The sequence below is a fragment of the Hippopotamus amphibius genome, unplaced genomic scaffold, assembly GCF_030028045.1.
Source record: "Hippopotamus amphibius kiboko isolate mHipAmp2 unplaced genomic scaffold, mHipAmp2.hap2 H_1, whole genome shotgun sequence".
NCBI lineage: Eukaryota > Metazoa > Chordata > Mammalia > Artiodactyla > Hippopotamidae > Hippopotamus > Hippopotamus amphibius.
This window is the reverse complement of record NW_026648280.1, coordinates 2,384,968-2,401,439: the sequence shown is the minus strand read 5'-3', so window position 1 is coordinate 2,401,439 and position 16,472 is coordinate 2,384,968. Positions and strand designations below refer to the sequence as shown.

General features: G+C 41.7%; 1 protein-coding gene across 1 annotated transcript; it reads right to left on the bottom strand.

Moving 5' to 3' along the window:
- Positions 1-204: 204 nt before the first annotated feature.
- LOC130843017 (zinc finger protein 345-like) lies at positions 205-14,022 on the bottom strand. The gene is made up of 3 exons (XM_057719692.1): positions 13,815-14,022; positions 11,884-12,010; positions 205-3,404 (listed from the first exon to the last, which is right to left on the bottom strand). The coding sequence occupies exons 1-3, from the start codon at positions 13,839-13,841 to the stop codon at positions 994-996; spliced, it is 2,565 nt and encodes an 854-aa protein (XP_057575675.1). The 5' UTR covers positions 13,842-14,022; the 3' UTR covers positions 205-993.
- Positions 14,023-16,472: the final 2,450 nt, after the last annotated feature.

The window sequence follows — 16,472 nt, the reverse complement described above, 5'->3', positions numbered from 1 at the left end:
GTGGACAACTGGATGTATGAGACAATTCAGATGGGCAGCTCCTCAGTTTCTTCCAGTGTCATTACCCTGAACAAGAAAATTGCACATTTCCTTACACATACGAGGCCTTTCTCCAGTGTAAAGTCTACCATGTATAATGAGGTGAGTTCTTTTCATTTTTTAAAAATATTTTATTTACTTGGCTGCATCGGAGCTTGGCTGAGGCACACAGGATCTTTGTTGCAGCATGAAGTCTTCTCTAGTTTGGCCCATGGGATCAGTAGTTGCAGTGCATAGGCTTAGTTTCCCCATAGCATGAGGGATCTTACTTCCCTGATCAGGGATTGAACCCACATCCCCAGCACTGGAAGGTGGATTCTTAACCACTGGGTCACCAGGGCAGTCCCATGAGGTAAATTCTTTAGGAAAGAATTTCCCAAATTCCTGGCATGCATAAGACTTTTCCTGTGAAGTCTGATATGAAAAAAAGGGTAGAACTAGAGGTAAAGGATTTCTCACATTCACCACACACTCAAGGCCTTTCACCTCTGTGAACACTGATGTTGAATGAGTACAGAACTCTTGGGAAAAGATTTCCCATTCACTGCACTCATATGCCCTCAGTGCTGTGTGAACTTTCTGATGATAACAGAAGCCAGACCTAGGTGAAAAAGATTTCCCATACTCACTGACTTAGGCCTTTCTCCTGTGTGAACTCTCTGGTGTATAACAATGTAACATTTTTGGATAAAAGACTTCCCACATTCACTACATTCATAAAGCCTTGATCCATTGTGAACTCTTTGCTGATAAGAGTTCCAGGGTGTGAGGTAAACGATATCGCACATTCACTGCACTCATAACGCCTTTTGCTTGTGTGAATTCGCTGATGCTCATGAAGGATGGATTTATAGGGAAAAGATTTCCCACATTCAACTGCATTTATAAGGTCTTTCTCCTGTGTGAATTACTGAGGTTGGACGCAGAGAAAAAAGATTGCCCCCATTCATGGTTCTAATAAGGCTCATCTCCAGTATGAACTCTCTGATGATGAGTAAGTGCAGAGCTCTTGGAAAAAGACTTCCCACATTCACTGCACCTATATAGCCTTAACCCAGTGTGAACACTCTGATGATAATGGAGACCAGACTTATGCGAATAACATTTCCCACATTCACTGCACTTATAAGGCTTTTCTCCAGTATGAACTCTAGAGTGTTCAGTGAGATAAAATTTTGTTCTAAAGGACTTCCCACATTCAGTGCATTCATGAGGCCTTTTGCTTGTGTGAATTCTCTGATGTTCACGGAGAATGGAACTACAGGAAAAAGATTTCCCACATTCACTGCACTCATGAGGCCTTTCTTCACTATGAACTCCCTGATGGTAATGAAGGCTCCTCCTACTGGTAAAAGATTTCCCACACTCACTACACTTATAAGGCCTTTCTCCTGTGTGAACTCTTTGGTGTATAAAAAGGTGACATCTTCGGAGGAAGGATTTCCCACATTCACCGCATACATAAGGCTTTTCTCCTGTGTGAATTCTCTGATGACCACTGAGGCTGGAATTAGAGGAAAAAGATTTCCCACATTCACTGCACACATAAGGCTTCACTCCTGTGTGAACTCTTTGGTGTATAAGAAGGTAACATCTTTCGAGAAAGGATTTCCCACACTCACTGCACACATAAGGCCTTTCCCCTGTGTGAATTCTCTGATGTTTAATGAGGTTGCAACTAGAGAAAAAAGATTTCCCACATACAGGGCACACGTAAGGCCTTTCGCCTGTGTGAACTCTCTGGTGTATAAGAAAGTGACTTTTTTGGATGAAAGATTTCCCACATTCACAGCACACATAAGGCCTTTCTCCTGTGTGAATTCTCTGATGATTACTGAGGTTGGAATTAGAGGAAAAAGATTTCCCACATTCACTGCACACATAAGGCCTTTCTCCTGTGTGAACTCTCTGATGATAACAGAGGGTGGAACCACAGGAAAAACGTTTCCCACATACAGTGCATTTATAAGGCTTATCTCCAGCATGAGTCTTCCAATGATGATGCAGGGCAGAGGGGGAGGTAAAAGATTTTCCGCACTCACTGCACTCATAAGGCCTTTCTCCTGTGTGAACTCTCTGATGATAATGGAGGCCAGAGCGAGAGGTAAAAGACTTACCACATTCACTACATTCATAAAGCCTTTTTCCCCTATGAATCTTCCAGTGTTGAGTGAGGTAAGATTGATGGCTAAAAGATTTCCAACACTCACTGCACTCAAAAGGCCTTTTTCCTGTGTGAACTCTCTGGTGGAGAATGAGTATGGAGCTCTGGGTAAAAGACTTCCCACATTCATGGCACACAAAAGGCCTTTCCCCTCTATGTACTCGCTGGTGTAGGATGAGCACGGAGCTATTGGTAAAAGATTTCCCACATTTACCGCAAACGTAAGGCCTTTCTCCTATATGAACTCTCCAGTGTCCAATGAGGTAAAATTTTCGTCTAAAAGATAACCCACACTGAGTACACTCATAACGCCTTTTTCCATTGTGAACTGTCCATTCTCGAACTAGGATGGATCTATGGTGAAAAGATTGTGCACATTCAGTGCACAAATAACAATTTTCTCCAATGTGACTTCTCCAGGGATAAATGAGGACAAAGTTTTGCTTAAAGGATTTCCCACATTTGCTGCACTCATATTGCCTTGCCCCAGTATGAATTCTTCGATGCAGATTGAAAGTTGAGGTTTGCCTGAAAGATTTTCCAGATTCACCACACACATGAAGCCTTTCTTGGGTATGTACTCTCTGGTGCACAATAAATGAGGATTTGTACCTGAATATTTTCCCACATTCACTGCACACAAAACAATGTCTTCCAATGCAGACACCCTGGTCCTGAACAAGTGCATGTTTGGGGCTGAGGCCTTTCTTGCATTCTCCCCGGCTGTAATGACTTTCTCTGCTTTGTAAAGTTGGCTCACACTGGGCACTATTGTTTGGCTTCTCCCTGGTGTGAGTGGTCTGTTGCTGGAGATGTCCCAAGCTGGCCAGAAAGTCTTTCTTAACTTTCTCACAAGCAAAGGGCTTTCCTGACATGTGGAATTTGCAGCTCTTCACAAACAAGGCTCTGTCTACATCATTTCGGAAGGATTTCTCTTCCATGTGCTGCTTCTGGTGTTTTTGGAGGTGTTCACTAAAATGAAATCGTTTCATACATATTCTACACCCGAACACATTTTGGCTATATTGTGTTTCTTCATGCTCAGCCAAGTGAAAAATACCTCTCAAGACCAGACTACACTTTTCACAGCGGTGGTTCTTCTGGGAAAATGAAGCTGCCTTAGGAATCCTGGCCTGTGACATGCCTATGGAACCACTTCGTTGGAAGAGTGTTTCTGCATCCTCTGCTCCACAGCAACAACCTGAATGCAAATAAACAGTGGTGAAATAAATGCAAATAAACATGCTGACTCTATAGGGAGGGAATAACATCATCATAAAGGTGATGTGTCACATCTAGAAATGAGTCTATAGAATGCTTTTCCAAAAAGGAGATTTGTAATTCCATTGGGGAAGTGGCTACTGGGCATGACTGTGCCTCTAAGGCACAGAGAAAGGGCATCAGGATAGGGTGCAGCACAAAGCAGAGAGGCATATTCTAGAACTTGTTCATGTGCAGAGGATTCCTGCAGGGTGTATTCTGCTGGTGACATGACACTGTGTACAAGCATATGTCCAAACCCAGGAGAAACCAATTGCTGTAGAAGAGCTGCTGTTCGAGGACAATTTAAGGATGTGTGGACACCTCATAGCACATGTGGACCAAAGTTACAGAGCAAGAGAGGAGGAGGTATGAGAGAAATGACTGAGATATGAAGTCCAGAGACACAGGGCTGGAAGTCAGAGTAGATATCACAGTGGAGTAAAACTGACTAGTCAGCAAAGCATTAACAATGAGGAAGGAAGGGCAGACATTGGGTGTGGTGTTGGCAACACCAAAAAAAATAATGGTTAAATAAGAAACATTCCTGGTATGATCTGAACACAGTCCTGATGTCACACCCTCCCCAGGTTCACTAGGGAAAGGTACCTGTGAGTTTACCTTGCAGCCTTGGCTCTTAAGAATCCCTACAATCTTTGGTGCCCCTAACCTCAACTGACAGAGCCGCAGAGCCATTACATGGCTGGTTCCCTCTGACAGCTGAAACCACCCCACCCCACCTCACTAGTGACCTTGCAACCAACCCAAGTTAAGGTCTTTCCCCCCAAAACCAGTATGAAAATCCGGATGACGTGGCTGATCCATTAAATGCAGGAACATGAACAAGAGGCTCTAAGAAACATGGAATATCAAGAAAACATGACCACCCCAAAGGAGCATGTTTACAGCAAGTAAACCCAAAGAAATGTAGATTTATAAACAACTGGATAAAGAATTCAAAATAAATGTTTTAAAGAAGCTCAGCCAGCTCCAAGAGAACACAAATAGAAACTCAATGAAAGCAGGAAAAAAAAACCCCACATACAAATCAACAAGTTCTGAGATTGGGAATTCCCTGGTGGTCCAGTCGTTAGGGCTTCATAATTTCACTGCAGGGGGCACCAGTTCCATCCCTGGTCAAGAAACTAAGATCCCGCATGCCACACAGTGCAGACAAAAAAGAAAAGAAAAATTAAATTGTAGAGCTGAATAATACAATGAATGAAATAAAAAATACAATAGGGGCTTCTCTGGTGGCGCAGGGGATATGAATCTGCCTGAAAACGCAGGGGACACAGGTTTGATCCCTGGGCCAGGGATCCCATGCTCCACATGCTGTGGAGCAACTAAGTCCGTGGGCCACAACTACTGAGCTTGCACTCTAGAGCCCTCGAGCCACAACTAGTGAAACCCATGCACCTAGAGCCTGTGCCCTGCAACAAGAGAAGCCACTGCAATGAGAAGCCCAGGCATCACCACAAAGAGTAGGTCCCACTATCTGCAACTAGAGAAAGCCCACGCACAGCAACAAAGACCCAACACAGCCAATAAATTAAATAAATAAATTTACTTTACAAAAAAGAAAAATACAATAGAGAACAGCCAACTCGATCAAGCAGGAGAAAAATCTGTGACCTTGAATCAGGTGATTTCAAATCATCCTGCCAGAGGACAAAAAGACTGAAGGATGCCTATGTAACTTATGAGATGTGATCAAGGAAGACAATATTCACACTGTGGAAGTCTCACAAGGAGAGGTGACGGAGAAAGGAGCAGAAAGCTCATTTAAAGAAAAAATGGTTGAAACAATCAACCAAATCAAGAGACAGGTGTGCACATCCAGGTACATGATGCCTATAGGTCCCCATCCAGATTCAATCCAAAGAGATCTTCACTGAGTGAAATGAAACTGTGAAAACTCAAAGACAGAGAATTTTGAAAGCAGCAAGAGAAAAGACACTCATCACATACAAGAGAATCTCGGTAAGGCTATAAGCGTATTTCTCAGCAGAACCCATGCAGACCAGGAGAGAGTGGGACATTAAATTCAAAATGCAGAAGGAAAAAAACTGCCAACTAAGGAATACTCTGTCTGGCAAAGCTGTCCCTCAGAAATGTCTCCTCCATAAACAAAGCTGAGAGAGTACATCACCATTCAACCTGCCTTATCAGAAATGCTAAATGGAGCTTTTCAGGCTGAAAGGAAAAGACACTAATTAGTAATAGGAAAATATATGAAAATACGAAGCACAGTAGTAAAGATAAGTATATACTCAAATTCAGAATATGCTTATATTGTAATATGGTGGTGTGGTAAATACTTAATTCTAGTATAAAGGATAGAAGACAAAAGTGTTAAAAAATTACTACAGCAACAATTATTTCTTAATGACTACAAGTACAAAAACACATAAACTGTCACATCAAAAACAAATGCAAGGGAGGTGAGAAACTAAAAGGGGACTTTTTTCCCCTTTTATTTACTTATTTTTATTGAAGTACAGTTGATTTACAATGTTGTGTTAATTATTGCTGTACAGCAGTGATTCAGTTATACATATATATGCATTTTAAAAAATATCTTTTCCTTATGGTTTATCATAGGACATTGAATACAGTTCTCTGTGCTATAGAGTAGGACCTTGCTGTTTATCCAGTCTATATATAAAAGCTTACACCCGCTAACCCCAACCTCCTACTCCATCCCTTTCCCAAACCCCTCCCTCTTAGCAACTACCGGTCTGTTCTTTATGTCCATAATTCTGCTGCTGTTTCATAGATAGGTTTGTGTCATATGTTAGATTCCACATGTAAATAATATCATATGGTATTTGTCTTTCTCTTTCTGACTTACTTCATTTACTATGAACTTCACTTAGTATGATAATTTCTAGATGCATCTATGTTGCTGCAAATGGCATTATTTTGTTTTTTTATGGCTGAGTAGTATTTGATTGTATATATGTACCATTTCTTCTTTATCCATTCATCTGTGGATGGACATTTTGGTTGTTTCCATGTCTTCTTTATTGTGAATAGTGCTGCTATGAACATTTGGGTGCATGTATCTTTTTGAATTACAGTTTTGACTGGATATGTGCCCAGGAGTGGGATTGCTGGGTTACACAGTAATTCTATTTTTACTTTTCTGAGGAACTGCCATACTGTTTTCCACAGTGGCTACACAACTTACATTCCCACCAACAGTGTAAGAGGATTCTAAAAGGGGACTTTTTGTATGGAACTGACATTAAGTTGGTATCAGCTTAACATACTGTTATGTTCCATGCAAACCTCATAGTAAAGACAAAGCAAAAACCTACAGTAGATACACAAAATATAAAGAGAAAGGAATAAAATCTTACCATTATGGAAAAGCATCAAATCACAAAGGAAGAAAGTGAGAAAGAAAAAAAAAAAACAAAAAACTACAAATCAGCCATACAAAAATTAACAAGATGGCAACTGTAAAGTCCTTACAAAATTCTCTCCATTCAAAAGACACATGGTGGCTGAGGATAAAGCCTTCAAGAGACTCACTTCAGCTTTAAGGACAGAAATAGGTTGAAATCGAAGGAACTGAAAGAAAAAAAACTCCATACAAATGGAAACCCCAAAACAGTAGCTTATACTTACAAAGAGCCTACCTTTAGACCAGACAAAATAAACTTTAACTCAAAACCTATCACAAGAGACAAAGAAAGTCATTAAACAATGATAAAGGTTCTGTTGACTCCTCAACTGGACAGAACATGTAAGTAATATGAAACTAACATCAGAGCACTTAAACGTATAAGGCAAATATTAAGGAACTAGAAGGCGGACTTCCCTGGTGGTGCACTGGGTAACACTATGAAGAGTAGCCCCCACTCGCGGCAACCAGAGAAAGCCCACACGCAGGAACGAAGACCCAACTCAACCAATAAATAAGTAAATCAATAAATTAAAACAAACACACACACTATGAATAGGTCAGTAATAAGTAAGGAAACTGAATAATTAATTAAAAATCTCCCAACAAGCTAAGCCACAAGGATATACTTTACAGCACAGGAAAATACAACCATTGTTTTACAATAACTTTAAATTGAGTATAATTTATTAAAATTTTTTTTTTCTTTGTACCATGTGGCATCTGTGATCTTAGTTCGCTGACCAGGGATCAAACCCCTGCCTCCTACAGTAGAAGGGCAGAGTTCTAACCACTGGACAATCAGGGAATTCCCCAATTTATACAAATATTGAGTCATTATGTCTTACCCTCACACTAATATAATACTGTAAGTCAACTATAGTTCAATTTTTTAAAATTAATTCTTTAATAATAATAATAATACTGTCCCAACAAAGAAAAATGCAGGACCAGACAGATTCACTGGTGAATTTTACCAATGATTTTAAGAATTAATGTCAATCCTTGCTCAACTCTTCCAAAATGCTGAAGGAACATTTCCAAACTTATTTTCCCAGGCTAGAAATGTATCTTGATACCAAATCAAGTTATGGGAACTAAAAAAAAAAAAAAAAATTACTGGCCAACATTCTTGATGCACATAGAAGGAAAAAAAAACTATCAAACTAGGACTTCCCTGCTGGCAAAGTGGTTAAGAATCTGCCCCCCAATGCAGAAGACACAGGTTCAATCCCTGGACAAGTAGGATTCCCATATGCCACAGAGCAACTAAGCCCATGTGCCACAACTACTAAGTCTGCACTCTAGAGGTCGCAAGCCACAACTACTGAGCCCGCAAGCTGCAACGACTGAAGCCTGCATAACTAAAGCCTGTGCTCTGCAATAAGAGAAGCCACAGCAATAAGAAACTCGCGCAATGCAACAAGGAGTAGCTGCCGCTCACCACCAGAGACAGCCTGCCATAGCAACAAAGACCCAACACAGCCAAAAATAAATAAATAAATAAATGCATCTTAAAAAAAAAAAGAAAGAAAACTAGCAAACCAACTCAACAGCACATTCAAGAATCTTATATTATCATCAAGTGTGATTTATCCATGGGAAACAAGGACAGTTCTTCATATGCAAATCAATAAACAGGACACACCACATTAACAGAATGAAGAATAAAAGTCATATGTCATCTCAATAATTGAAGGAAAACAATTGAGCATACTTTCCTGTTAAAAACTCAACAAATTAGGTATAAAAGGAATGTAACTCAATATGATAAAGCATATACAATAAGCCCATGCTAACATCATACTCAAAATTTAAAAGCTAAAAGCTTTTCCTCTAAAATCAGGAACAAAACAAAGATGTCCACTGTCCTCATTTGTATTCAATACTGTTCTGGAAGGCCTACCCAGAACACTTGGTCAAGAGAAAAAAAATAATAATAATAAAATCACAAAAGAAATAAAATTGTGTCTGCAGGAGAGATGATCTTATAAAGAACCCTAAAGACTCCCCCCCAAAACTGTTAGAACTAGTAAACAAATTCAGTAAAGTTGAAGCATACAAAATCAATATGCAAAAATCAGCTGCATTTCTATAAATGAACAATGAAATATCTAAATAAGAAATTAGGAAGGCTATAAACAAAGATGATTCACTTTGTTGTACAGCAAAAACTGGCACAACATTGTAAAGCAATTATATTCCAATAATGAGCTTTAAAAAAAAGAAAGAAATTAGGAAAGCAATCACATTTACAATATCAAAAACAATAAAATACATATGAATAAATTTAGGGACTTCCCTGGTGGCACAGTGGTTAAGACCTGCTAATGCAGGGGACACAGTTTCAATCCCTGGTTCGGGAAGATTCCACATGCAACTAAGCCTGTATGCCACAACTACTGGGCCTGCATGCTGCAACTACTGAAACCCATGTGACTAGAGCCTGTGCTCCACAACAAGAGAGGTCACCGCACTGAGAAGCCCATGCATTACAACGAAGAGTAGCCCCTGCTTGCCACAATTAGAGAAAGCCTGTGTGCAGCAACAAAGACCCAAAGCAGCCAAAAAAAATAATAAATAAATAAAATAAATAAATAAAAATAAACTTAACCAAGGAAGTAAAAGATCTGGACTCTGAAAATTATAAAACATTGATGAGAGTGACACAAATAAATGAAAAGATATCCCATGTCCTTGTATTGGAAGAATTAATAATGTTACAATGTCCACAATATCCAATGTGATATACAGATTCAGCACAATTCCTATCAAAATTACAATGTAATTTTTCACAGAAAGAGAAAATGAATCCTAAAGTTCATATGGAGCCACAAATGACCTCAAAGAGCCAAAGCAATCTTGAGCAAGAAGATCAAAGCTGAAGATATCGAACTTCCTGATTTCAAAATATATTGAGACATATATAACAATCAACACAGTAAGGTACTGTCATAAAAAGAGACACACAAAGGAATGGACAGAATGAAGAACCCAGGAAGAAATCTCAAACATATATGGTCAACTAATCTTTGACGAGGGTGCAAAGAACACACGATGGGGAAAGGACAGTCTCTTCAATAAAATGTGTTGGGAAAACTGGATATCCACATGCAAAACAATGACACTGGACCCCTATCTTCCACCACTAAGAATAATTAACTCAGAGCAGATTAAACAGTTAAATATAAGACTTGAAAATGTAAAACTCCATGGAGGGGAAAACAGGGAATAAGCTACTTGGCAGTGGTCTTGGCAATATTTTTTTTTTTAAATGTGACATGAAAAGTACAGAGAAAAAAATGAGTGAAACTACATCAACCTAAAAAGCTTCTGCACAACAAAAGAAACAATTAACAAAGTGAAAATGCAACCTTCAGGATAGGAGAAAATATTTGCAAGCCATATACCTAATAAGGGGATGATATTTTATTTTTTAAATTACATCATTAAAAAAATTTTTTTTTGTCATGGACCATTTTTTAAATCTTTATTGAATTTGTTACAATATTGTTTTTGTTTTATGTTTTGGATTTTTGGCCATGAGGTATGTGGGATTTAGTTCCCTGACCAGGGATTAAACCCATACCTCCTGCATTGGAAGGTGAAGTCTTAACCACTGCACCACCAGGGAAGTCCCTAGGGGGATGATATTTTAAACATATAACATACTTATTCAACTCAGCAGAAACAGAATAATCTGATTAAAATATGGGCAGAGGATCTGATTAGACATTATTCCAAAGATGATATGCAAATGGCTAACAAGTATATGAAAATTGTTCTTCCTCATTAATCATCAGGGAAATGTAAATTCAAACCACGAGATATTATTACATAACTGTTAGGGTGGCTGTCATCAGAAAGACAAGAGGTAAGTGCTGGCAAAGGTATAAAGATAAGAGAACCCTTGTATGCTTGCTGGGAAGATAAACTGGTACAGGCATTATGAACAAATGGTACGGAAGTTCCTCAAAAAATTCAAAACAGAACTATCATATGATCCAGCAATTGCACATTTTGGAATATAGCCAAAAGAAATGAAATGAAATGGGGGAAAGATAATCTGCACTCTCATGTTCTCCACAGCATTATGGATAATACACAAGATATGGAAACAACCTAAGTGTTCATCCACGTATGAATGGATAAACAAGATGTGATATACTCACACATACACATGCACACCTCATATATTATTCAGCCTTAAAAACAAAGGAAGTCCTGCCACATGGGACAACATGGATGAACCAGGAGGACATTATGCCAAATAATGTACGGTACCACTTATATGGAGAATTTAAAACAAACAAACAAAAAACTTTGAACTTACAGAAACAGAGAGTAGAATGCCACGGGCTGTGGGATGGGACAAATGGGAAGTTGTTGCTCAAAAGGGACAAGATGATAGCCAGTTATAAGATGATACAGTTAGTTACAATATGATACAGTCCATTAAACTCACTGCAAGACTACAGACCTCAAATTCCTCCCTGTGAGGGGACTTCCCTGGTGGTCCAGTGGTTAAGAATCTGCCTTCCAACGCAGTGGATGCAGGTTTGATCCCTGATTGGAGAACTGGGATCCCACATGCCTCAGGACAACTGAGCACCTGTGCCACAACTAGACAGCCTACTGGGGCTCCAGAGCCTCACAACTAGAGAAGCCATAACTAGAGAAATGCACACCACAACTACTGAGCCCATGCACCACAAGTAGAGAGAAGCCTGCATGACACAACTAAGACCTGACACAACCAAAAATTTAAAAAAATAAATAAATTAATCCCGGTGAGGACCCAGTATAGCAAATACTGGGGTTGCAGGGCAGAGAAGAAGGGAGTGTGAACAACCCAGCCCCACATACCACAGCAACACCTAGAAAGTTGGGGAAACACGTAGTGCCTGAGGTCCACGTGTCAGAAGGACAAAGCACCCCTGAGGAAAAGGGGGGTGAGGCAGGATACAGAGCTCACTCCAGGTCACTGGGAAGGCTGAATGAGTCTTACCCACTGAGGATAGAAGTGCAAAGTTTTCCAGCATCACATGGTTGTACAAGTGCCTCTGAACCTCATCAAGGAGCTTCCATTCCTCCCAGGAAAAGTACACGGCAATGTCTTCAAAGGTCATACTGTCCTGTCAACATGGGGACAAATGGGAGATTAGGATTGCCATATATACATTACTAATAAGAAAAAAATATCAAATTGTACACTTTAAATATATGCAGTTTATTGTATGTCAATCACATCTCAATAAAATTTCTTAAAGAAAATAAAATGCACTTTGCTACAAAAAAACAAAAACAAAACCTGGTTAATACCACTTACTTCCTCTTTTTTTTAAAATTAATTAATTAATTAATTTTATTGGCTGTGTTGGGTCTCCTTTTGCTGTGCACAGGCTTTCTTTAGTTGTGGTAAGTGGGGACTACTCTTTGTTGTGGTGTGCGGGCTCCTCATTGCCGTGGCTTCTCTTGTTGTGGAGCATGGGCTCTAGGCGCGTGGACTTCACATGGGCTTCAGTAGTTGCAGCACATGGGCTCAACAGCTGTGGCTCACGGGCTCTAAAGTGCAGGCTCAATAGTTGTGGCCCACCGGCTTAGTTGCTCTGTGGCATGTGGGATCTTCCTGGAGCAGGGATCAAGCCCATGTCCCCTGCATTGGCAAGCGGATTCTTAACCACTGCACCACTTAGGAAGCCCCACTTACTTCCTCTTATCCAAACCTCTCATTACCTCCATAAATGTTGCCCAACACCTTAGCCACATCACAGGCCTGCTGCTAATCCCCTGCTCTTTGTTCTTAACTAAAAGAATGAAGACCCTGGTGTACCCTGTTCCCAGCTCAGTCACATCTTCAAGTACTTGCACATGCTGGTATCTGTTCTTGGGATAACCTTCCATACCAGTTTATACTGGTTGTCAGGAAAGGGAACACCTGTATGTTACCCTTGTCCTGCTCTCAGGACCCAGGGCTTGGGGATATCCTCAGGGCCCCCATAACCAAGAGCTGAGACTATATGAAGGGAAGAGTCTCAAGACACAATATCCAGACACCCTACGGCTGGTGTCATTAGCAGTGAGGGACTGCGACACTCTCTCCTGCCTTGTTGAGGATCCCTAAGTGCTTTTTCAGCCTTCAGAACCTGTAGGAAGAGGAAGGCAATCAAGGCTGGACTCCATGGGCACAGGATCCCCTATATGCTCACCCTTTCCTGGAACCTGGACCTCGGGTTAACTTACTAAATCTGTGCTTCAATCTTAGAGCTGCCTCTTACCAGATCTCTGACCTTGGACAAAGGTTCTACTTGTCTCTGCCACAATGTCTTCCTCAATCACATTCCGATCTGTTCCCTCTGTGAGCACCCTTTTGATAACTTTTTTTTTTACAATTTTTTATTTATTTATTTTTACTATTTTTTTTTTTTTTTTTGGCCATGCCCTGCGGCATGTGGGATCTTAGTGCCCCGAACAGGGATGGAACGCACGGCGCCTCCTGCTTTGGAAGTGCAGAGTCTTAACTACTAGACTGCCAGGGAAGTCTTTGATAAGTTTTAAAAGCCTAACACATAATAATCCCTCTTCTGTCCAGTATCCTCCGTGGCCTCTAGGTCCCTCAGAAAAAGGAACAACCTCTCTGCCGGCCCAGGCGTCACTCTACCACACACCGTTCCCTGCAAGCGGAAGACTGACCCCAGGTTTCCCCAATTCTCCCGCCTCAGTCCCACCTCCAAGCCTCTGCACCTGCCGGTCTCTCCGCCCGCCACCCTCTCCCACGCGTCCTCACGCCTTCCGTCAGAAACAGGGCCCCACCCACGAGCGCCTCACCGTCCCGGACACCGCGGCCGGGGCTGCGGGCACGTGAGCAGGCGCCCCGCACGCGGGGCTTCAGTGTCTGGTGGGGTGAGGGCGGTGCGGGCCTGGAGGCCGAGCGTTTACCTGAGGCGGGTCCCTTAGCGCCGCCATCGGACTCTTGTAGGCGGAGCGGAGCCCCGAGGGGCGGGAGAGGCGGGGGCGAGCCGGGCACGGCGGTCCCTGTCCCCGGCCTGGTGCGGGGCACCCCGGGCGGCGAGGCAGAGCCTCACACCCGCCTCTATGCAGCGTGGACTGTGTCTCCTTTCGCGCTTTCTCACGCCGGCAGCAGGGTCCCAACCTGCACCCCAGACGCAGAACAAACCCTAGAAGTTAAAAATGACAGTTAAAGAAAGCGACCGGAAGTCCCGCCCGGAGGCGAGGAATTTGACCGGAAGTATCCTCATCCTGAACTTTCATTGGCTCAACTTGCCGCACGTTCTTCTGGGTAATGTAGTGCCTAGAGCTCTGCGAAGGGTATTCTCCTTCCGGACTAACCAGCACCTGTGTTCCCGCGGATCCAGGAAGGATGCTGGAAGTTGGTCCTCCGGCCTCCAGAAAAGCAGCGCTTTTGCTAGTTAAATGCAGCAAGAAGACATAATTTCAGACCTCGTGAATCTCGGCTCCTAAATGATAAAAATATCATTTGAGGGAATTCCCTGGTTGTCCAGTGGTTAGGACTCTACCCTAGCACAATTTGTTGCCAAAATCTTGCCTCCCTGTGCACCAAAGCCAAATCAAACTATGGAGAGAGCGTTATGGAGGAGAAAGAGAGTGGCTTTATTTCTCTGCCAGGCAAACAGGGAACACAGTAGGCTAGCACCTCAAGAACTGTGCCTCCCTCCTCCCCCCCCCCCCCCCCACTGGGGAATAGGGAGAGGTTATACAGTCAGGGGTAGTCTTCAGAGGTATGTGATAAGGATCAAGGCAGTAACAGTCTTGCATTCTTATTCCTTATGAAAAGTTTCAAAAGGGTGGGGTTGCTGACAGGATTAGGGTGTGTGCAGGGCCTTAGGTGGTCAGGGTCTCCAAAGCACAAGCTTCTCTGGTCCCTTTAATCTGGCCTCAGGTGGTTTCATGGCTGCTCCTCCCTTGATTAGCAACTGTGTGAATCTGCTCTTTGGAACTCGGAAGGTCATGGAGGCTGGAGTCTTGCCTGAAAGAAATGGGGAACAAACACAAACAAATAAACAAAAGCCTCCATGCCCAGGAGGCCCACAGGGCCCTGGTCTGCTTCAGTATTGGGGGTTCAATCCCTGGTCGGGAAATTCAGATCCCACAAAACACGTGGCATGGCCAAAAAAAAAAAAAAAAAAAAAAAGTCATTTGAGATGCTCTCAGATCCACTGTTCTAAGTGGCCATTTTATCATAGAGTCATTCAGACATAAAATGAATCAGCGCATAGCTGGATACATTATACAGTTGTTCTTCAAAAGCATGTAGCCTGAAGCCATCCATTGGCAGTGTGTGTGTGTGTGTGTGTGTATTTATTTAGTTGTATTATGACTGGCTATGAACAAGAGAAAACAGTCTGTACAGAGCCATGACAGGTAAAAAAGAAGACAGATATTCTGAATTAGGAGGACAAGCAGGTGTTCTACCTCCGGTTCCACATAAAATTTCTCTCTTGCCTGTAGAGTCAGTGATTGTGTCTTACTCATTGAGGAACAATTTCATCTATATAATATCTCTTACTCCATACCCTAAGGAATAATGAATTCCTCTTAGTAAACAAACATATATCTCAAACAAAGAGCAACCTAACTAATGCTATTTTGGTATGGCACAGTCGCAGCATGGTGTGAATAGAGTATCTGCATATCGACGTAAAAGGTGTCATGTCCGAGTGCAGTTTGGGAAAGAATTTACAGACACAAGGCAGAATGTAAGGAAGATAGAGTTTATTAGAGAGAAGACCGCGGGATGACTTCTGGCAGACCAGGGAGAGCCGACGCTCTGGTGGGCTCGCAGCCAACTTTTATAACCGCCAAACAAGGAAAATTCCTGCTAAGAAAATGGTTCTAATCGGTCAGTGCACCAAAGGCAACAGGTGTCACTAGGTGATAAGCTAGGGCCCTATATGGTGAATATCTTCCCTAATATGGGGTCGGCTGGCCCAAGCCATGAGTCAAAGATTGCTATGCGGGTCGAGGTAACTCCAGAATTTGGTTGCTATAAGGGTCAGGTTAACTCTGGAATCTTGTCTTGTGACTTTGGATAGGGCTTCACAAAGAGGGGCATCTTAATTTCATGATCTCATGTGCTTGCTGGTAAGTGATTATCATTTTCCAGCGATTTCAAGTAAGTTCTTCATCAGGAATTGACACTGTCAGAAAGACAGTTTTGGGGGACTTCCCTGGTGATCAAGTGGTTAAGACTCCAGGCTCCCAATGCAGGGGGCATGGGTTCAATCCCTAGTTGGGGAATAGGATCCCGCAAGCCTCATAGTGTAGCCAAAAAAAAAAAAAAAAAAAAAAAAAAAAAAAAAGAAAGAAAGAAAAGAAAAGAAAAAAAACAGTTTTGAAATGCAAGTATCATATTAATAATCTTTATGTAGTTACTCAGACAGTGGCAGATATTGCTCTGGTGAAATATCAGATGATGTTGAAGTCACAATACTTCAGAGAATTGTTGGTAGGACTTTTATTCTTGAACACATTAACACCAGCTAGGAGAAAGAATTTAGAGTAGCCAATTAATAAAAATGAACAAAAATTTGAGATGTCATGTTTATTCATGTCTCT

What these genes read in the sequence shown, in the direction of transcription:
- LOC130843017 (XM_057719692.1), bottom strand. Translation starts at nt 13,841, where the DNA reads ATGGCGGCGCTAAGGGACCCGCCTCAG. An exon ending in CGCTAAGGGACCCGCCTCAG is followed by an intron (nt 12,011 to 13,814) that starts GTAAACGCTCGG and finishes CCATGTTGACAG; the next exon opens with GACAGTATGACCTTTGAAGA. An exon ending in TGCACTTCTATCCTCAGTGG is followed by an intron (nt 3,405 to 11,883) that starts GTAAGACTCATT and finishes ATTTGCATTCAG; the next exon opens with GTTGTTGCTGTGGAGCAGAG.